The 23,547-nt window shown below is 35.8% G+C and overlaps 1 protein-coding gene across 1 annotated transcript in view; it reads left to right on the forward strand.

The window, feature by feature from the left end:
* The window catches only part of LOC129261178 (transient-receptor-potential-like protein), a 30,502-nt gene extending 6,955 nt beyond the window's left edge, over positions 1 to 23,547 (forward strand). Inside the window, exons 4-13 of the mRNA XM_054899240.2 lie at positions 662 to 1,118; positions 5,872 to 6,044; positions 6,381 to 6,711; positions 8,773 to 8,887; positions 11,824 to 11,980; positions 16,191 to 16,405; positions 17,333 to 17,540; positions 20,628 to 20,846; positions 21,847 to 22,013; positions 22,322 to 23,547. Of these exons, the coding sequence (XP_054755215.2) occupies positions 662 to 1,118; positions 5,872 to 6,044; positions 6,381 to 6,711; positions 8,773 to 8,887; positions 11,824 to 11,980; positions 16,191 to 16,405; positions 17,333 to 17,540; positions 20,628 to 20,846; positions 21,847 to 22,013; positions 22,322 to 22,961 (2,682 nt within the window). The 3' untranslated portion in view covers positions 22,962 to 23,547. The remainder of the gene's footprint in view (positions 1 to 661; positions 1,119 to 5,871; positions 6,045 to 6,380; positions 6,712 to 8,772; positions 8,888 to 11,823; positions 11,981 to 16,190; positions 16,406 to 17,332; positions 17,541 to 20,627; positions 20,847 to 21,846; positions 22,014 to 22,321) is intronic.

Below are 23,547 nucleotides of genomic sequence, written 5' to 3' on the forward strand. Positions count from 1 at the left end.
CGACTTAAGCATGGAATTGATGAAATTGATGAATATTGTATCTCGTGATAAAAGGTAGTAAAAAGATATGCGATTAAGAATTCGGCACGTGATCACTAATTTCCCGCGAAAAGTAATATATTTTCCCGCGCAAAGTAATTGCTTATGATTTAAACATCTTCAATGCTAATTTATTGACGTATTTTTCCTTGAGGGGCGTCTGAGGCAGAATGCATTTGTTATCATGGAAACGAATCTCGTTAAAAGATATCACTTCAATCAAAATGGATTTCCGTATGCGAAACTGATATATAACGTCAATCTGATATTTAACGATATGAGCGACTTCGTAACGAAATCATATACTTCTCATTTGCCTGTATGGCGAACAAATTAGCTGCACTATCAAACGGTCTTCGCTGAAAATTACAGTTGAGTTCAATATGTGTCTTCATTAATATTTTCATCTTGAGGAAGGCAGGAAAATTAAAGAATCGATTTTATGTGAAATCGAGGCTGTCGACAAAGTTCTGATAGATCTGTATGGAGAACGAAAGTGCGCCTAGATTTGTCTTCCGATGTATGTTGTTTGCTCTCTTCATGGATAAAGTCTGGAAGATTGCTGGAATATCAGAATGAAATGCTCATTTTTCTAAGCAGTTGCTTTCTTATTTTGGTGCAGGCGATACGCGAAGGAGTCTACCGGATGGTGGAGATGATGGTGAACCACCCGAGTATTTCCCGCCAGATGCTCGGGGAAGGATGGGCATCGGCCAACAAGTCCCGCCACCAGGAGAGCTCGGACTACTCGCCGGACATCTCGCCGGTGATCCTGGCGGCCCACTGCAACCAGTTCGAGATCCTCCAGCTTCTCCTCACCCGTGGCGCCACCATCTACAAGCCACACCCGTGCGTCTGCGCATGCGCGGTGTGTGAGGAGAAGCAAAAGCAGGATAGCTTGCGCTACTCGCTGGACCGCATCAACACGTATCGCGCCCTCGCGAGTCCGGCTTGGATCTCGCTGACAAGTTGTGATCCCGTTCTCACTGCCTTTAAATTGAGCTGGGAGTTGCAACGACTGGCCATGCGGGAAAATGAATTCAAGGATATCTATTTGACGCTCAGTGAGCAGGCAAAAGGTAAGACTAGATCATGTGATAATGAAGATAGAAGCAACATTGCTGTTGTGATGACGTAATGACAATAATACCATATAAGAATAAGAGTGGAGATGATCAAAATTACGATGACGTTGATAATGATGTCGGTGATGGTAATGATAATGGTGTTGATAATGATGAAGATGATGATAATTATAAAAATGAAGAAAATTTTGACGATGATGATGATGATAAAAATAAAAGTGATAATAATGAACAGGATGATAATCATGATAACGATACTAATGAAAAAAACTAAGATGTTGACGAAAATCATAATGATAATACTGAATAAGATGTGTATGGTGATAATGACGGTTATGATGACGAAGATGTTTATGATGACGATTTTAAAGGGATGGTCCGGGCTGAAAATATTAATATCTTAATACATATAGAGAAGAGTTCACTGAGCAAATTGCCGAAAATTTCATCAAAATCGGATAACAAATATTAAAGTTATTGAAGTTTAGCAGTATTTTGTGAAAACAGTCATCATGAATATTCATTAGGTGGACTGATGATGTCACATCCCCACTTTCCGTTTTCTTATGTTATTACATAAAATCATAATTTTTTTCATTATTTCATACTTGTGTGAATAATGAAATAAGTTGCAGCAATAAATATCTAATGCACTAAATCAGTTGTCAATCCAATTTTTCTAGTTCTTGGAGGAAAAAATTTGAATAAACCTAATTTCATATAATAAAATACAAAAGAACAAGTGGAGATGTGACATCATTAGCCCACCTAATGAATATTCATGACGACTGTTTTCACAAAATATGGCTAAACTTTAAAATTCAATCACTTTGTTATTTGTTATCCGATTTTGATGAAATTTTCGGCATTATGCTCAGTGAATTCTACTCTATTTATAAAGCTATAAATATTTTCAGTCCGGACCATCCCTTTAATGATGATGATGGTGAATGGTGGCGATGATGATGATGTTGATAATGATGATAATCATAACAATAATTATAACTCTGGCAGTCTCGCCTGCATCATTCACAAAAAGCACCATTCATAATTATGGTGATAAAATACTATGTTTATTGACCCTAAATGACAGTTGACCTTGATTGTGATACCGAAGACTGCGTGCAAGACGATCAGTGATACTTGATTACCCTTATGTCCTCATTTCATGAACTAGATCCATAAACTTTCAAATTTATGATGGCAATTTACAAATACCTACAACACGGTCAAAGTTCATTGATCTTGGTCATGTGACCTGAAACTCCCAAATGATGTTCAGTGATACTTGATTACTCTTAAGTCCAAGTTTCATGAACCAGATCCATAAATGAATACGATGTTGTTGTTGATGATGATGATGATAAAAATAAAAGTGATAAGAATGAACAAGATGATAATCATAATAATGATGTTGACGATGATGATAATGACAATAATGAATAAGGTGATGATGATGATAATGAAAATGAATAAGATGATGTTGATGATGATAACAATGATAAAAACGTATAAGATATTGATGTTGGTGGTGATAATTACAAAACTAAGAGGTTGATTATGATAATATTGAATAATATGTGTATGGTAATGATGATGACGATAATAGACCTTATACCATTAAAATAATCGATAATTGTATCAATTCCATAACGATAAATTGATTATTACATGTATATGAAGGTTGACCATGCAATATCGTCCAACCCTGTCTTATCACATCATTTAGCAATACGATGGTGCTATTACTGGCGTATAAATGGTCAAGCTTGAGAGTCATGCCCCCCCCCCCCCCACAGGAAAAAAAATTACAACCAAGGAAAAATGGAAGGAAAATGAAGGAAAAGGATGAAATATGATATCATTAAAAAAATATTCGCCCTCCCTCATGAAATGAAGAAGTAAGCACCAAAAAAAATAAAGTTAAAGGGTTAAATTCTGAAAGGAATAGAATTTGACAGTGTGAAATGAAATATAACAATTTTGAGCAAAGATATCGTAAATGAAATTAATTGATTGCAGTTTTGTTCATAATACAACGGGTCATAAACTTATGATGACACAGTCATTTTTGTTTAATCGACACATATAGCCGTGTACACAACGCAAATATAAACATGTAGATATACTCACTTAAAAGAAAAGTTATTATTTTGATATTTCTCAAAAAAATAAAATAGTAAAGAATAAAAAAGATGACGGAACGGAAAAGAGAAGGACAAAGAAATAAAGCTGTGAATGTAAAAAAAAAGAATAAGGATTCCAAACTAGCGCAATAATGATGTGGAGCTCATCCGGCATCGTGCAACGAAATTTAACACAATTTTTAATTTCAGCCCAGTTGACACTGAAGTGAATTATATTGGTGACATAAATTGAGGAAACAGAATTGAAATTGATGAAAAAATGACAGAGAAGAAATTTTCGTTTTGAAAGATATGCATAAATTAGCCTATTTAATGAGTTTCAAAATTTTGTGTTGAAATTTTGTATCCCCACCTAGAGCTATCATATAAAGCAAACAAAATTGAAATTGATCAACAAATGAAGGAGAAAAAGCATTTTTTGTGATTTATGAAAAAACTTTGCATAAATTAGAATAAATAATTTTCTAATCAAAATTTCAAAATTGTGTATGGAAGTTTGATGACCCTCATGTAGCTCTACCATATGGATGAAAATAATTTTTGAAAGCTTTTTTTGTGCTTATGAATAGATTTCGCAAAAATTAGCATAAATAATTTTCTACTCAAAGATTCTAGATTCTGTGTACAAGTTTGGTGGACCTTATGCAGCTCTACCAGATGGAAGAAAAAAAAATCAAAATAGGTCAACATATAAAGAAGAAGAGGCATTTTCTATGATTTATGAATAAATTTCGTACAAATTAGCATAGATAATTTTCTACTCAAAATTTCAAAATTCTGTGTAGAAATTTGGTGAACTTTATGAAGCTCTACCAGATGGAAGAAAAAAAATCAAAATCGGTCAACAAATAAAGAAGGAGAAGCATTTTTTGTGAATTTTGAAAAATGCGCATAAATTAGCATATTTAATGAGTTTCAAAATTATGTGTAGAAGTTTTGAATCCCCCACCTAGTGCTATCACAACAAGCAAACAGAATTGAAATCAGACTTGAAATGACGAAGAAGAAGCATTTTGAAATTGTGGACGGACGACAGACGACGGACGCCACGCCATAAGCTCATCTGGCCCTTCGAAAATTCCGCCCAACAGGTTGATACAAGCCGGTATACTCCTCTGAATTCGATTGCATAAATCATGTTGGAAAATATATTAGGGACATTTAATTACGTCTGTATTCTGTGATGACAGTCGAGCTTATTTCCTCATGATACTAAATCTCATAAATGATCTACATATTGTTCACCTTGGCAAAAATCAACAAGTCATGGTGGTACCGTAGACATGATAATATCACGGTACCATTAATTTAGTAAACAGCTTATGATTGGCGAGGAAACTTCGTATTCAGCTCGCGCGGTAAATATATCACTTGTTTTGCGCATGCTATTTTGACCAATTAAGTTCGTCACAAGAAAGTGCGTTGCAAAATATTTAAAACTGACTTTAAAGGTGGGGGTATATATCCACCCCTTCCAATCGCCCTCCCCCTTTAAAAAGTCAACCTTCGTGGTGAAAACTTTCTCTTTTTTTTATCACTTTCGCCTAGTAGGCCTACGTGATAATAACTCCCTCCCCGCCTTCACTTTTTCTTTTGAATGCTTTATTATGAACGAATGTAACATAATAGATTCATTATAGAAAAGGGAAATTTCTTAAGTCTGAAGACATAAATCATATATGAATTATTGTCATTTTTATTATCATTTTATAAATATTGTGAAAATCCACGTAAAGGAAAGGAAAAATTCCATTAAAAGTCACATCAACAGTGAACAAGCCTAGGTTAAACAGAATTAATTACAATGAAAGTCATGGGCGGCATTTAGGGTATTTACTCTGTGATGATATGGCCCAAACATGACTTTAATTGTTTCTTAAGATAGGAAAGTTTTTTTTTCTTCATTCGACTTAGTCACATCTATCCGTACTCTTTCTGTTATCGTCGTTGCATAATTTTTTTTTAATTTTATAACCTAAAAAATCAAAAGGGCCGTTGCCCTCCCCCCCCCCGTAGCGCTACCCATGCTTTATAATTCTGAATTGATGCAACGAACCAAGTTTTCCCAGACAATGTCAGTTTCCATGCTTGCATAAGTCTTTGTTTGTGATCTTTCTTTTTTTCTGTTGCCATATTTCGTTCATTTGATATCCATGTTCCCTGATCAATCCTGTACTACTTCCGCCACATAAATTTTCAAATATTTATTTTCCTGATTAAGTTCGCAAGGTTGAATGGAGTCAAACCGTTACACTGTGTGGGTGTGAGGGTGTGTGTGTGTTTGTTTTAATCTACCTTTTTTTGTTTACAATTTTAAAAATTTTCTATGTGAATCAATTACCTTGTACAAACATTTGTAATTCAGTATTTCGCTGCAAGGAATATAAAATGTACTGGTATCAATGAAACACATTATTATTTTCATTTCGTTTAATTTCCACATTCAAATCTTAAGATAAAAACAAACATAATCAGTATATGACAAACAAGCACATATTTCACATGAAATATGACAAAAGCTGAAAATGATTAAAATGGAAGAGGGCTACATTTCTAAATTAATAGAATCTCTTACTTTCTTTTCTCTCTCGTTCGAGCAGCCTATGCCGTCGATCTTCTCGAACAATGCCGAAGCTCTGAGGAGGTCATCGCCCTACTCGACAAGCAGAGCTCGGAGGACGATGACGACGAGGGATACGGGTCGGACGAGATGAACAGCGGGAAACTCACTTTATCCCGGCTCAAACTAGCTCTAAAATACGACCAGAAACAGGTCTGTCTTATGCGTCTTATTTGATTGAGTATTGTTTGATTTATTGTAATGTCGCATTATGGTTTATAAGCGCGATTGCCATTTTATGACAAAGAACCCCATTTCTTATAGAAGAACAATGACACGTGTTAATGCCGCTGAATTCGGATTTCCGCCACATCATGCATTTATGGTTGGTTTTGAACATAATTCATATAGATTTTATTTAAAAATATAACAATTTTAAAACAAATGATCACTCTAAAAGTGAAGACTCTTTCAATTTACCAAGACACAATACATAAATATATTAATATAAGCTCAAACGACTTACATTAATCTTCCCTTACCCTTCAGTTTGTAGCACATCCCCATACGCAACAGCTCCTGGCATCTATTTGGTACGAAGGTCTACCGGGATGGAGGCGGCGTAACTGGTTCGTCAAGAGCCTTATCTGCAGCGCTTTGATCTGCCTCTTCCCCATCATGGCCCTCTACTATCTGATATTTCCTCGGACCCCGATAGGGACGTTGCTGAGGTCACCGTTCATGAAGTTCTTGAACCACAGCGCCTCCTTCATCTTCTTTCTTCTCCTCCTCGTCATGGCGTCGTCGGCCGTCAGTGTGAGCTCGGACCGGGGTCGCGCACCGGACACGACCGAAGGCTTCATCCTTATCTTCGTATTTGGTAACTATTTTGATATCAATCTTGGTTAGCACTTATAATACATGAATCTGACCTGAGATGGCTGTAACTAATGGCGACCTTCACTGGGGTCTTCCCAAGAAGACAAATTAAGCACTCTCAATGGATTATGCAATGAGCCAGGTGTGTTGCTACGTTAGTGCTTATGTCATCGTTTGAATTCCCCCGGTTGGATTCCTTCAATTCCAAAACACCGACATCCTTTATGAGACGTCTCTGTACAAAGGATGACCTAAATACGCGCGTCTGATTGGCTCAGAGGCGTCAGAGAAAATTAGTCAATGACATCACTGGCAAGATGATTCATGAAACAATCTACCGGGGGTCGTTTCATACATATGCTTACAACTATGGTAACTCGTGGCCCTGGAAAGCGGGGCGGGGGTGCTGAAGCATCCCTAAGATTTTCCTCGGGGGTGCTACGATTATTATTCTCTGACTACAGAGGCAGCACTCCAAGATGTTCTGGAAGGTGTGTAAAAGTGGGAAATGTAATCAAAATGACCTTCATTTTTTAGTTAAATCCTTTTTTCTTTCTTTCTTTTCAAATTTCTCGGGACCAATTTGACATCCACTCTGTATTGAAAACTTCTTTGGACTAAAATTACCTCAATTTTTATTTTCACATTTTTTGAACCACAATGAACTCGATTTTGTAGTGAAAACCTTTTTTTAAAATCAAATTTACATCAGCACCCCCAGTCAAAAAAAAAAAAAAAAAATTGCCATTATGAAAACTATTGCGATAGCCTTGATTTTTATTGGCTGCAGAGCCCTGTTACCATGGTAATTGCAAAAGGGACAAAGTTACAATAGTTGTAGCTCTGTATGAAACGGACCCCTGGGGAGCATTTCATGAAAGGACTGATCTGACGTTTTATTCGACACGTCCTGTTTTATCCGACTGTTAACACATTAAAGCGCTTCTCAGCCAATCAAAATCAAGGGAATTAGTTTTCAGATCTGACAACTTGTCGGACGATAAATGTTCACGCTCCCCGAGCCTGGACCCTGTCTTACAAAGAGTTGAGATAGATTCAAATCAAACTGCGATTGATCTGGGCCCCATGTTACAAAGAGTTACGGTTGTGGAAATCCATCAGCGTCATAATTTTTCCTACAGAAAATTTGCACTATGTCCTATGTAAACAAAGAGAAGCACAGTGAATTTACAAGAAAACAATGAATTCATGAATACACATCATAGTTAGAAAATATTTTGAACAAACATGCATGATGGATGTTGATGTTGCTGGCCATCCAGAGTTGTGATTGATCGGATCAATCGCAACTCTTTGTAAGACGGGACCCTGGGGTCCGTTTCATAAAGATTTACAACTCTTGTAACTTTGCCATTGCATTATGGAAACTACCAGGGCTCAGCAGCCAATCGAAATTAAGGTTACCATGATAATTGTCATAATGGCAAAGTTACAGCAAATGTAACTCTTTATGAAATAAAGCACACAAAGTTAGATCAATTGCAATTTGAGTTTGATTTGAGTTGAACCTATTAGTAAGACGAGCCCCTTACCTGGGCCCCGTCTTTCAAAGATTTATGATTGATTCAATCAATCGTAACTCTATGGAAATCCATCAGTGTCATAATTTTTTCTACAGGAAATTTGCAAAATGTCCTTTGTAAAAAAAAAGAACACACCAAACTGTCAAGAAATTAATGAATTTATGGATATACATTCATATCTAAAACATTTTTTATAAACAAACAGGCATTTTTTTGTTGACTTTGCTGGCATTCCATAGTTGTGATTGATCCGATCAATCGCAACTATGGAAAGCCAGCAATGTCAGCATATAAAAATGCATGTTTGTTCATAAATTTTTCTAGATATGAATTTATATCTATACATTCATTGATTTCTTGACAATTTGATGTGTTCTCCTGTGTTTACAAAGGACATTTTGCAAATTTCCTGTATAAAAAATTATGACACAGATGGATTTCCATATAGTTACGATTGATTGAATCAATCGCAACTCTTTGTAAGACAGGCCCCTGGTCTACTGTTATTCATATTCCAGGTATGATCTGGGCTGAATGCAAACAGCTCTGGGAGGAAGGCCTTCGAGCTTACATTAGGCAATGGTGGAATTGGCTAGACTTCATCATGCTTTCATTGTACCTCTGCACATTCAGGTAAAGTATACTGGGAGTTATACCTCGGTCACATTCTCCCTCCGGCGGCCATACGGTAGTCTGCAGGCACAGACTCTGATTGAAATTTTGATCAACGAGTGTGTATCCACGCAAAGACTAGCACATACAAAACTGAGGGCCTTCAGTACACAAGGCATGAGTAGGCTGCAATTCAGGCACTTTACTCGAGTGAAGGGTTTGCACAGCAGACTAGCCGTACGGCGAGTCGAAAACAGCCGTTTTAACATTTTTTTGTACCGCGGCTACATATAGGTGGTTTGAATAAAACTAAATATAACGGCCGTTTCGACCGCCGTACGGCCGCCGTTGGGGAAATGTGACTGATTATAATGCTACAAGTTATATAAGGGAGTTTTCGCTATACAAGACGGTGGATGGATTCAAGAACATAATGTAGAACATGACTTGTGTTTTTTGTCAAATGCCCGTCATGATAAAGAGCGAACATTTCATTTCGTTTATTTCCGTTTCCAATGATTACAATATATGTCATTTCGTACTTCTTTAGAATCGATAAAACATAATAACAACCATTGACCAAGAAGTCTTTGTCGAAATTTGGTGAATTAAAATGGCAGTTAATTCCTTTACTCTGGACAAAGGACATAATTTTGCAATTTACATCAGCATTGAAACCTAAAACGAAACTGGTGGCCGTTCCATAATGCTGTTCGTAAGTTAAGAGCGACTTTAAAAACGACTGGTGAACCTTTCTTACGCGCTTAACCATCGCCAATGAATATACCATTTACCACAAGAAAGGATCATCAGTCGTTCTTAAAGTCGCTCTTAACTTACGAACAGCTTTATGAAGCACCCACCAGCTGTCCCGGTTCGCCAATCGACAAAAATATCCCAGCTGTTCAATACCATTTGACGGGCATTTTCAATAGATTTACTGTGATCTTGAATCCCCGTACGTCGCGGAGCAAAAGTGCTTTATTGCAATAGCAACGGTAAAATGTGAGTATTTTTTTTAGCAAGATAGCAGTTCATTTAGATATCAAGTTTTCAATTTCTAACAATAATTTTAAATCATTATTCAGGAGTTTTAGAAATAACATATACTATAGGCGCCGCTTTCCCGACGGCGGCGGCGTCGTCAACATTGAAATCTTAACCTAAGGCCCCTAAGGTTGAGTTTTTGAAATGTCGTCAGAACTGAGAAAGAATATGGACCTAGTTCATGAAACTTCGATATAAGGCCAGGGTAATGGTGTATTACTAAAGATCCTGCCTGAGTTTCAGGTCACATGACCAAGGTCAAATGTCACTTGGGGTCAACGAACTTTGGCCATGTTGCGGGTATTATTTTGTGGAATTGTCATCATAACTTGCAAAATTTACGGATCTAGTTCATGAAACTTGAACATAATGAGCAATTAAGTATCCCTGAATATCCTGTGCGAGATTCAGGTCACATGAAGCTCAAAATGTCATTTAGGGTCAACGAACTTTGGTAATATTGGGGGTATTTGTGGAATTGTCATCATAACTTTAAAAGTTTATGGATCAAGTTCATGAAACATAGACATAGGGTAATCAAGTATGGATGATTGCTTTGCACACGTCTTAGGTCACATGATCATGGTCAAAAGTCATTTTAGGTCAATGGACATAGTATTTTATTATCATATGAATGTTTTGTTTTGTGAATAATTATTAAATAGCTGTTTTCAAAGTCAGCACTGCTGCTACTAGTATATCGAATCGCGTAATGCAGGCGAGACTGCCAGCGGCGTTCCACTTGTTCAATTTTACATTGAAAGTCACAAAATTTCTGTTAATATTTATCATTGTTATATTCGGTCTTTGCATGTAGTTATGCAAAAAGGTATACAAACATGTCCACGAATAATTCCGTATAGTAATCATTTTCTAAAATCAATTATCAATAAGGAAATAATTGCATAATTTATCAGCAATTCTTCCAAAGTTATAAACATGGTCACACGAAGATGAAATATTATATTGAAATGGTATTTTACAAATAGCAAAGGTATTTCGCTGCTTGTTTTTATTTTGGGGGGGTTTTATGTTCTTGTTTTGTTTTAGTTTTACTTCTGACGATCACTAATGATAGTATCGGCGCGTGATTCGTAAAAATACAGTTTGCTTTTTCATTCTCAGTATGGTTGTTTTCTATCATTTCTGCAACTGAGAAAATTGTACATTATATATGAAAAAATGTTTGCGGAATTCTGAGACTTGCACAACAACCATGTAAAGTATAAACTTTTCTTTGAATAAATGAACACCGGAGACCGCAATCGTGAGTGGTTAATCTTGAAATTGATTGCGGCCTCATAAAATAATTTCGTGATGTAATTTATAAAATAAGTAATGATGCATTACACTCGCTTGATTAAAAAATACGTCTGGAAATATAAAGAAATATCACCAAAAAATACACCAAGCGATCTGGAATAAAACTATAATGATATATGATAACCTCCTCTTCACGAATGATGTTTTAAGATGATTAGGTCATTGCACGCTGAATTAATTCTAAGGGAATAATAAAAATGACATGTTTATTCTATTTTATTTGAAACAAGATATTCATATTGATCTGTTGATATTAACAATTATTGTGCATATAATAATGTCCCAATAACTATAGCCATTAATAAGCCTCTCCAGTATAAATGTAAATGACTAAAGACTAATTATTACGATTGTTGAATCATATTAATTGTACGACAAATGTGTAAAATTGCAACATTGGCGTGGCAAGGGTTAATAGATAAAGTGTCAACTATTTTATTTATGCATCCGGATATATTATCTGCGATGCTGCCATTTTAAGCCTTGCCAGGCTAGAGGAAGATGCAATTTTATTTATTTAAAAAAAAACTTGTTCCAGATTTTTAAAAAATAATACATTTCCTTCCCTCTTGCTGATCAATGGATAGTCTACGCTTGGTAGCAGCAATCCAGTTTAATCGTGGGAAGTACAATGACGGTTTGACCCGAGCCGACTGGCCTGCCGCCGACCCGACCCTCCTCTCCGAGGGCGTCTTTGCCATCGCAAACGTGTTCAGTTTTGCTAGGATCATCTACCTCTTTCAGGTATATATGTGCAGTCGGACGCGGCACCGAGGGGGAAGGGGGGCAGGGGTGGCCACCCCCACGATATTCCAAAAAAAATTGTGTCGTAGCTTTGTTACGATTTTCCATGTAATGAAGAAAAAAATGTCTCGGGTCGTGGGGTTGTTGCTGGGTTTTTTTTTTTTAGGGGTAGTTCGAAGGACAGAGGCCCTACATGGGAGGTGGACATCAGAAGGCAACCATCCTATTGCTTTAAAATGTGGGGGGTATTTAAAAGGGGAAGAAAATGGAATAAAGAAGAAACATAATAACAAAAGAAAGGTCTGGACCGTGTACTCCTTTGTTTATTGAGAATGAAATAAAATTATTATTGTATTATTGATAATAAAATAAAATACCTAGGCGCTTCCCCTGCATAGAGTGAATTTCTTTGCAAAAATTATACCAATCATATCATTCATCATGAATTATTATAAATTTGTAAATTATGGAGTTATACTTTTTTTTAAGAGTCAACGATGTATTTCTATGGTATTCTGTTTTGTTTATCAACTATGATTTTTTTTTAATATTTTGTTTTGCTCCCCCTTCACTTTTGCGCCTTGAGCATCTCTTACGAGATGGATTTGGCGCCTAATAAATTGCATTTATCATTATTATTATCATCATTATTATTATTATTTAGTTATTTATTTATTTATGTATTTATTTTAAACACCAAAATAAAATCAGGGTGCACCTCTTTTTACTGTATTTTTGGGGAGGGGAGGCAAGATAACGAGTTGAATAAACTTAGTAAGTCGATTTGTTTGAGACAAGATGACGAGTTGAATAAACTGATCAAGTTGATTTGTTTGGGACAAGAAGATAAGATGAGGAGTCGAATAAACAGAGCAAGTCGACTTGTTTGGGACAAAATGACAAGTTGAATAAACTTAGCAAGTTGATTTGTTTGGGACAAGAAGACAAGAATGATGACAAGTCGATCGAACTGAGCAAGTCGACTTGTTTGTGACAAGAAGACAAGATGACGATTTGAATAAACTTTTTAAAAAAACTTAGCAAGTCGACTTTTTTGGAACAATACAACAAGATAACGAGTTGTTGAAACTCTGCATATCGACTTGTTCGGGACAAGAAGACAAGATGGTGAGTTGTTGGAACTTGACAAGTCAACTAGTTAGTGCAAGAAGACAAAATTTGACTTGTTCGGGACAAGAAAAGGTGACAAGTTATTGGAACTCTGCATATATCGACTTGTTTGGAACAATGAAACAAGATAATGAGTTGGTGAAACTCGGCAAATCGAGTTGTAGTCCAGTCATTTTAACTTATCACTTGGAACAAATTGCAACAGAATTTCTTCCAATGCAGAACATTTCTTTGAGGTCCATAGAAGACCATAGTAAAAGTCCTTAGAAAATCCAAATAGGGGAAAGTGTTCTAATTTTCATAAACATAATGGTTAGTTTTGGTCATATTCGCTCATTTAGTTTACGTAGTAGACGACGCTAGTGTATACTATTTACTCAGACCCGATTGCAAATCAAATCAATTCCGGACTCGATACTACTTTAAATATTGGCTTTCTCAAACTATATAGCTCTATTATAAAAATGAGTAAGTAAAGATTTATACTACAAGAACATTGTTTCTATCAACATTAAATGCATAAATTCGATTCTGTTTGGACTGTATTATTGTTTAAAAGAAAGGGTCTAGGCACGGAAACTATTTTATGCTATGGTATACAATTTGTCAGGAGTTTTGATTTTTACTTTTCCATCCTGTGTCCAGACCTTTTTGGTGACGTTGTACACCCAAATATGGCATTTTCTGCCTGCTCGATTTCAGAGTTCAAGAGAAAAATGAAATGTAGCCGTTGGACCGGTCATATACTATTACTATTATTATACTACCGAGGTCACCCACCCGTTTTCCGTATGTTATCAATTTTTTACATATAGACGAAACCTATTATTTCATCTCTAAGTGGTTTCAAAAAATAAAAGTGACTTCACTATATAGCAGAAATGCCTTTATGCCTGAATGGGGGGGGGGGCAAAAACTGTGATTTTTTTTTAGGGGAAATAGACAAAAGGGTGGGGAGACTTCGGCAACCCCTGAGGGGTAGGCTTTGCTGTGCCAGCACTTCTTTATATTTAGCTGATAGAGGAAAATCTATTTTTCGGCCCCAAGTGCTTACAAAACAATGAAAGTGGTTTACTGCCTCAATGTGGCTTAAAAATGGCAGATTTTACAACAAATTGGCAAAAAAAGGGGGTTGGTGACTTCGGCAGCCCCCTGAAGGGGTAGGATTTGCTGTGCCATCACTTCTTTATATGTAACTGATAGCGAAAAGCCTACTCTTTTGCCTCCAAGTGATTTAAAGACAATAAAAGTTGTTTTCTGTAGCAAAAACACCATTTTGTCACATTAGATAAGGGCGGTACCTTCGACAGGCTCTTGCGGGATTATGCTTTAAGGTGCCCGAACGTTATTGCATGCAGAGCAATGCTTCCTCTAACTTTTCCAAGAGATTTTATTAACATAAAAGTTGTTATATAGAAAATGCAATTTTCCCACATACCCATCTAAGTAATACACGTTTCTATCGCTATGCACATTACATGTATTTCTTCGTGTTAGTCACATCAATTTAATCTACGATATCAATAGTGTGACTGAGACACGGAGGTTGGTTTTTTGGTGTAATTTTATCGCAATATCGAGTAATACATTCGGAGGTATTTGCCCTTTATCTAAGCAAGCTAAGACATTGAAGGGATGGTTCGGGCTGAAAATATTTATATCTAAATAAATATAGTAAAATTCACAGAGCAAAATGCTGAAAATTTCATCAAAATCGGATAACAAAGTTATTGAATTTTAAAGTTTATCAATATTTTTGTGAAAACAGTTATATGCACATCGTCGTAAATATTCATTAGGTGGGCCGATGATGTCACGTCCCCACTTTCCCTTTTCTTATGTATGTTATAACATGAAATCATAAATGTTTCATTTTTTCATACATGTGTAAATGATGTGTCTCCATTATGATGAAATAAGTTGCGGCAATAAATAACTAATGCACTTAATCAGTTTTCAATCCAATTGTTTAAGTTCTTGCCAGAAAATTTTTTAATAAACCTTATTTCATATACTAAAATACAAAAGAACAAGTGGGGATATGACATCATCAGCCCAGCTAATGAATATTCATAAAGACATGCCTAGAACAATTTCACCGGAATAATGCATATCTTTAAAATTCAATAACTTATTATTTGTATATTGTTATTTGTTATCCGATTTTGATCAAATTTTCAGCATTTTGCTTTGTGAATTTTACTCTATTTATTGAGATAGAAATATCATGAAGCATATCAATATTCTCGTTACTATATCCCCTTTCGTGTCGAATGCTGATATTTTGCATTAATTATTGATGTTAATGATTAAACAGAAAGATATCAATGCACATGCACATTTTTGAGCAAATGAAAATTTCTGCATAAATTCTCACATTTTTTGAAAAAATATTAACCGGACATTCCAGAAAACGATTGCAATCTATTTCTAATATCTAAATCATCGTGAAATGCGTATTAATTTAAGATTTTCCCATTGTCTGTGCAAAAAAATATGACAAAATATTAAGGATAAGGCATATCAATTAATTTTGGCAGCCATCTTCGATTTATGCAAATTAGATGCCTTTCCCCTATTCGGATAGTTTGGGACTTTTAGTATGTTGTAATAGGGACCTCACAGAAATGCATTGTGGAAAAAAAATATGTTGCAATTTGTTCCAAGTTAGGCAAAATTTTAAGCTAAAATGACTTGGCTATTGTTAAGGACAAGAAGGCAAGACGACCAATTGTTAAAACTAGGAAAGTCGAATCTAACAAATCCTCATCTTATCTTTCTCGTCCCGAAACAGTTGAGTTGCCAGGTTTCAACTACTCATCCTGTCTTTTAATCCGTCTTCTCATCCTCTTACTTCGTCATCCTAAGCTTCTTTACACTGATCATTCGCGGAGACGTCTCGGCTTTATTGAATGTTTCGGGAACTGCGTTTATCCAATGTATATAGCTCTTATTCATGTACCTCAATTATACATGTTAAACGATGTGATAATATTTTGTAAAACAAACATACTTTTGTAATCGACGATTAATAAATACGAAATTAATCGAATTCCACTAAATTTTATTTTTTCCACAGGCTAATCCTTACTTGGGTCCTCTCCAAATATCACTCGGCTGCATGTTAATAGACATAGCAAAGTTTCTCCTCATTTTTTTCCTCGTCCTATGTTCGTTCGCATGCGGCCTCAACAAACTTTATTCAGACTATCTGAGCAGTTTCAAAAAAAGGTGTACGGCCGAAGAAGAAGAGGGGGCGTACTGTTTGGCATTGCAAAATAACGACTTTGACGGGTAAGCAAGGGGTGTTTCGCAAACCTTCTTGTCTGATTTTTTTTATATAATATAATCAAATTTTTCTTAACCCAGGGGCAGCAGAACGGTTTTGAAAGTGCGAGGGGGGCGTGCTGAGCCAAAAGTGGGCGGTTGATCATGCATGCAAAAAATCACAATCAGATGTTCATTTTTACGTTTTTGTACACGTTTCCGCAGCCCCTGTAACCAATCAGATGGATGTATTTCTATAGCTTATAACAGATGTCCGTGAAAATTACTGGCACGGTGCTCCCGTGAAATGGATGTAAATAGCGGAGGCGTAGAAAACATCACCTTTTAAACTTTCACACTCTACATATTCTTGTAAAAACATGTCAAAACATTACATTTATTATATGATAATCGATTTGAAAAATAAAAAGAAACTGTCATTGAATTTGCAAAAATTCAATTGACAACTTTCTTAAAGTCGAGGTGGGACAATGACTTTCTTCCATACCTTATTCGAAGGATTCCACTACTGCATGGCCTTCTGATTTTTAGACCTTTTAATAAAGCGATTTCAGCTGAAAGAGTATTTACCACATTCATCCAATATTTTGTGATTGTCTCAATAATAACTAAGACGTAATTATCCCATTGTTATGTTCAAGTTTACAGGCTAATGTGTAAATTGCATTTTTATTTCGAGAAAATTATCAGTCTTTGACTGAATTGGGATCAAGTCTACAAATTTTGGAAAAGGAAATACACTCGTACGTCTATTTAACACTTCATGAGAAGAAAGCCAGTTATGACTTTAAATGAATATGATAATGATGACAACAATAAAACTAATTCTTACCGACGAATCCTAATTTTCAAATATATTTGTTCACATCACATTTCAACTTCAAACCGTACTATTTTCTTTGAAATGTATATATTTTTTCCTCTTTTAAACAGACTCTCTAGAACATTGTTAACTCTTCTATGGGCGCTGTTTGGCTTGGTCCAGAACACAGCACCAAAACTGAACAAAGAGGATTCAGAACGAGATTATTTTGTCGAGCAAGTTGGAGAGTTATTGTTCCTGGTATACCACCTCATGTCAATCATAGTTCTTCTCAACATGCTGATTGCTATGATGAGCAACTCTTTCCAAATTATCGAGGTGAGGAAGTGAATGATGTTCAAAACCTTTTCAGAGTGGCAAAGCTATTGGTTTCAATTCAGTTAAATTTCAATTCTATTTGATTTCCATTCAATTCAAATTAAATTGAAGCAAATTCAATCCAATCAAATTCAATTTAATTCAGTTCAATTGTTTAACAAGTTGGAGAGTTATTGTTCCTGGAATACCACCTCATGTCAATTATAGTTCTTCTAAACATGTTGATTGCTATGATGAGCAACTCTTTCCAAATTTATATTGAGGTGAGAAAGTGAATGATGTTCAAAAGCTTTTCAGAGTGGCAAAGCTATTGATTTCAATTCAGTTTGATTTCCATTCAATTCAAATTTAATTGAACCAAATACAATCCAATTAAATTCAATCCAATTAAATCCAATCAAATTCAATTCAATTTGATTCAGTTCAATTCAGTTCAATTGTTTAACAAGTTGGAGTGTATGTGTTCCTGGTGGGTGTTTCATAAAGCTTTTCGTAAAGTTACGAACGACTTTACGCATGACTGGAACATGTTCGTATGTCTTAACTCAATTACACAGGGATATCACATAGCACAAGAAAGGATCACCAGTCGTGCGTAAAGTCATTAGTACCTTACGAACAGCTTTATGAAACACCCACCCGGAGTACCACTTCATGTCAATTATAGTTCTTCTAAACATGTTGATTGCTATGGTGAGCAACTCTTTCCAAATTTATATTGAGGTGAGAAAGTGAATGATGTTCAAAACCTTTTCAGAGTGGCAAAGCTACTGATTTCAATCCAGTTAAATTTCAATTCAATTTGATTTCCATTCAATTCAAATTTAATTGAACCAAATACAATCCAGTTCAATTCAATCAAATTCAATTCAATTTGATTCAGTTCAATTGTTTAACAAGTTAAAGAGTATTTGTTCCTGGTGTATACCACTTCATGTCAGTTATAGTTCTTCTAAACAAGTTGATCGCTATGGTGAGCAACTCTTTCCAAATTATCGAGGTGAGGAAGTGAATGATGTTCAAAACCTTTTCAGAGTGGCAAAGCTATATTGATTTCAATTTAGCTGAATTTCAATTCAATTTGATTTCCATTCAATTCAAATTTAATTGAACCAAATACAATCCAGTTCAATTCAGTTCAATTGTTTAACAAGTTGGAGAGTATTTGTTCCTGGGTGCCATTTCATAAAGCTGTTTGTAAGTTAAGAGCGACTTTAAGAACGACTGGTGAACCTTTCTTTCGCGCTAAACCTTCGCCAATGGTGTATAGCATTTACCAAAAGAAAGGATCACCAGTCGTTCTTAAAGTCGCTCTTATCTTACGAACAGCTTTATGAAACACCCACCAGGTGTACCACTTCCTGTCAATTATAGTTCTTCTAGACGTGTTGATTGGTATGGTAAGCAACTCTTTCCAAATTTATATTGAGGTGAGTGGGAGAATGATGTTTAAAAGTTATTCAGTTGCAAACCTATTGAATTCAATGTAGTTAATTTTCAATTCAATATCAATTCAATTCAATCTCGTTCACTACAATTTGATCCACTAATTCAATCCAATCCAGTTCATTTAAATTAAGTTCAATTCAAGTCAAGTTATCCGAATCAATCCAATTCAATTCATTCCAATCCTATTTGATTCAATCCAGTTCAATCCGATTTAATCCAATCCAGTGCAATCCAATCTAGTCCAATCCAATCCAATCAAACTCAATTCAGTTCATGTCAAGTCAATCAGACTCAATCCAATTTAATTCAATCCAGTCCGATTCAATAATTTATCCAATCCAATTTAACCCAATTCAATTCAATCCATTACAATTCAATCCAATTCAGTACAATTCAATCCAATCTGATTCAATCCAATCCAATTCAATCCAATCCGATTCAATCCAATATGTAATTCAGTCCAATCCAATGCAATTCAATCCATTATGATTCAATCTAATTTAATCCAATCTAAAATAATTCAATCGATTCCAATTCAATCCATTACAACTTAATCCAATCCAATCTCATTCCATCCAATAAATTCCAAGTCAATTCATTTCAATGCTATGCAATCGAATGATCACAATTCAATGCAATCCAATCCAATTTATTACAATCACATTCAGTCCAATCCAGTCCAATTCAATTCAAGCCAATCCAATCGAATTTGAATAACTACAAAAAACAGTGGTGTGAAAACTACATCACCAGAGTTTACAGAGGACTGCATCAGATAGTTTAAACCAGTGTAAATTTTGAGGTTCGTCATCCATAGATGTTATTAGAACCCATTATTTCAACACCATTGGTGTTATATTTAAACTCCACGGCATATTTTTAACACATGAGGGAGTGGTTCTATAAGAACCCCAACTGGTTTTGTTCATTCGCATATTTCTCATCTTCAGAAAATAACCAAACTAAAAACAAAATCATTTTGAACACATAGTTTTATGAATTCATACAGGAAAATATGTCATATTTTTGTAAGCTGAAGTGTAGAACCATGATCATCCCTAATGAAAGTTAACTTTGTGAAGTCTTATTTGTAGATTACAGGTCAATTTCAGGTCCCTAAATCAATCATAAATCTTGTAATTAATTACAAATTTGCAAATGATCACTGGTGCGCTTCTTGTATCAACAAGTAGAAATTGGTTTGCTTTTAGTTAAACTTGATCTATCACTTGTAAATTTGCAATTGATTGCAAATACATTTGTGCAACACCCCTTAGACTAGAAATTTATGCTCTCGCACAGGTATATCTCAACTTCATAAAGTAGACATCAATTTAATACTCTCAAAATATGAAGGGCAATTCCATAAAATAAGAACGTCTGACCAAACATACACGGAAGAGTAACCAATCTGAAATTATTTGTCTCAACTTTCTGGTGTATATGAAAAGTTGTACTGCTCAGATATTATTGTGCCTTGAGCAGCTCATGATGTGATGTGAGCATGAAATAAAATTGGGATCGGACATACTAAAAGAAGGTTATTCTATGGAATTGCCCTTCATGAAATCATATTGTATAGTCTGTTTTTCAATATATTTGTAATACTATAATTTTGTTGTTGTTGTCGAAACCTAGGACCATGCCGATCGGGAATGGAAGTTTGCTCGGTCTAAACTTTGGATGAGCTACTTTGATGAGGGGTCCACACTTCCCCCACCCTTCAACCTGATCATCAGTCCCAAATCAATACTCTATGCCGCAATGGCTTGCAAGAGGATCTTCTCATTTAGAGGCACAAAGAGCAAACACAAACCCAAACCAAGGAGAGACTGTTCCATGAATGACTCCATGAAGGTTAGTACATGTATATAACCTGGTATAATCTGCCCAGAACATATTTTATTTGTGAGCAAAATATGAAGCTGCTACTACCACTACGACTGCCAATACTACTATTACTACTACTGTTGCTACTACTTCTACTATATAATACTACTACGTTGTGGATGACGGCTACTATGACTACAACTGCTTCTAATACTACTACAACTAATACTAATGTTACTCCTACTACTCCTACAACTGCTACTAGTACTACCACTGTGACTTCTACGACTATTTCTACAACTTCTACTACAAGTAAAACTACTACTTACTACTATAACCACTGCTACTACTGAGATGATGAAGACAATGACTACTACTGCTACTGCTACTAATACTTCTGATAATAAATACTACTACTACTATTACGAGCCCATGCAATTCGATTTCATTAGATTTTTGCTACCCCTAGGGAGGACGAAGGCCGTTTTACAAAATTCAAGGCGGGCATGTCTCCCACCCATGACTACTGCTACTACTACTACTACCACTACTTCTACTACTTCTATCACTACTACTACTACTATTACTGATATCATTATCACCATCATGTGCTACTGCATATGGACTTCTACTACTTCCCTTGCTTTTGATATCAAAATATTTCATTTCTACTATTACTGCTACTTACTACTACTACTACTACTACTACTGAGATGACGATGAAGACAATGACTACTGCTACTGCTACTACTACTTCTAATAATACTACGACTACTACTATTACTAGCCCATGCAAGTCGATTTCATGAGATTTTTGCTACCCCTAGGGAGGACGAAGGCCGTTTTACAAAATTCATGTCTCCTACCCATGACTACTGCTACTACTACTACCACTACTTCTACTACTTCTATCACTACTACTATTACTGATATCATTATCACCACCATGTGCTAAGTACTGCATATGGACTTCTACTACTTCCCTTGCTTTTGATATCAATCTCAATATTTCATTTCTGTATTTCAGAATGTAGATGGGTCTATCGAACCGAACAACTCCCCTGAATACCGGTATCAAGACGTCATGAAACGGTTGGTGAATCGCTACATCCATCAGTGTAAAGCAGCTCGAAAAGCAGACGGCGTAAACGAGGATGATCTCAATGAAATCAAACAGGACATCTCCAGTTTGAGGTTGGTAATTTTTTCTTTATCCATTTTATTTTCTTTCTTTCCTTATATTCTTTCAGAATTTATGGCTAGATTGTACCTCCAAGCGGTTTATGAGACTAATAATAACACTCAAAATGAAATGTTTTTAAAAACTCTCTCACCAATAAGGTTTTGATAAGTGAATTGGGGACAAAAATGTGTGAACAAATTTTATTTTTAGTATAATGGGACTGATTTTTAGTATCCTAGTTCTCATCTCCCTTAAATGTGTACTCCAACCAAGTTTACACGTCCAAAGAAGAATTTCCAAATATTTTCATCTCCTTTAGATATGAACTCCGTGAGGACCGGAAGAAAGAGGAAGCCCGCGGAAGTTCCAACATGCACAACATCCGACGAGATATTATACGTATAGTAAGAAGCACGAGCTCAACAACTGAGCCAACGAGTACAACCTTAGATGTCCGGTCTCAATCCGGGAGTGCTACCAGTACAGAATCCCTACATAGTCCCAAAAAGGACATGAGTAGCACTGGTGCGTTAAGGCCAATTCTACTTGGAAGCGGGCAAGGAAGTGCGTTTAGACGATTTGAGGGCGTGGCTGGACGTGGAGGTGGAAATACCAATCCAAGCACTGTCAATATTGCATATGCACGTGACGACGGTGGACTAGAAGAGCTGGTGTCACGTGACGATCTCGAGACAATGAAAAAAGACATTTTGAGAGGGATACAAACAGAGGTGCAGCAGTGCTTGCGAGAGGTACTCCTAACGCAGAGGCATCTCGGGCACCGCCCATCCATCGATGGGCTGACGTCACCTCCTCCCCCAGTACCTCCACCGCCTCTTGATGTGGAATTCACCGATTTACCTCCCAATAATAATGGACAGTATTTTTCATACAGGAATGCAGCCTTTGAATATGACGAAGAATTGAAAACAAAGAATCCGACTTTGACTCAGCTCTGAACACAGCCATCAAGAAAAACTCAATGAATGATGGATAGTGGACTTATGAAGATAAACTAGATTCAACTAATATTTTTATTATGAAGTCGTACTGTATAATAAAGCATTTTTTACTGTGTTGTTGTTCATCAAACATCAAACAAACTTCTTTGCTGCGTTGATTTGCCACATATGAAGATTGAAACATTTAGGATAAATATCTAATAAGAAATCTTTGAACCCTATGTACCTTGGAAAAACTTCTACAGTGAATTGATTAGCCAAGTCATTTTGTATATTTTATCACAAAGGAAATCTTTGAATCTTATATTCATTTACCTTGAGGAAACTTCTTCAGGGCTTGGTTGTGCCACTATAAGAAAATTGAGCCATTTTGAAAGTTTTCTCACAGGAGAAATCCTTAAGCCTTATGTACTTTGAGAAATCTTCTTGACTGGATCAATGAATGAATTGAATTGAATTGAATGTGCCACATTGGATAATTGAACCATTAATGAATACCTTTTGACGAAGGAAATCTTTGAGCAGTACATACCTTTAGGAGACTTCTTTAAAAGAAAATTGAACCATCTGGAATGTTTCATCA

The sequence above is a fragment of the Lytechinus pictus genome, chromosome 5 (genome assembly GCF_037042905.1).
Source record: "Lytechinus pictus isolate F3 Inbred chromosome 5, Lp3.0, whole genome shotgun sequence".
In the NCBI taxonomy this organism is placed as follows: Eukaryota; Metazoa; Echinodermata; class Echinoidea; order Temnopleuroida; family Toxopneustidae; genus Lytechinus; species Lytechinus pictus.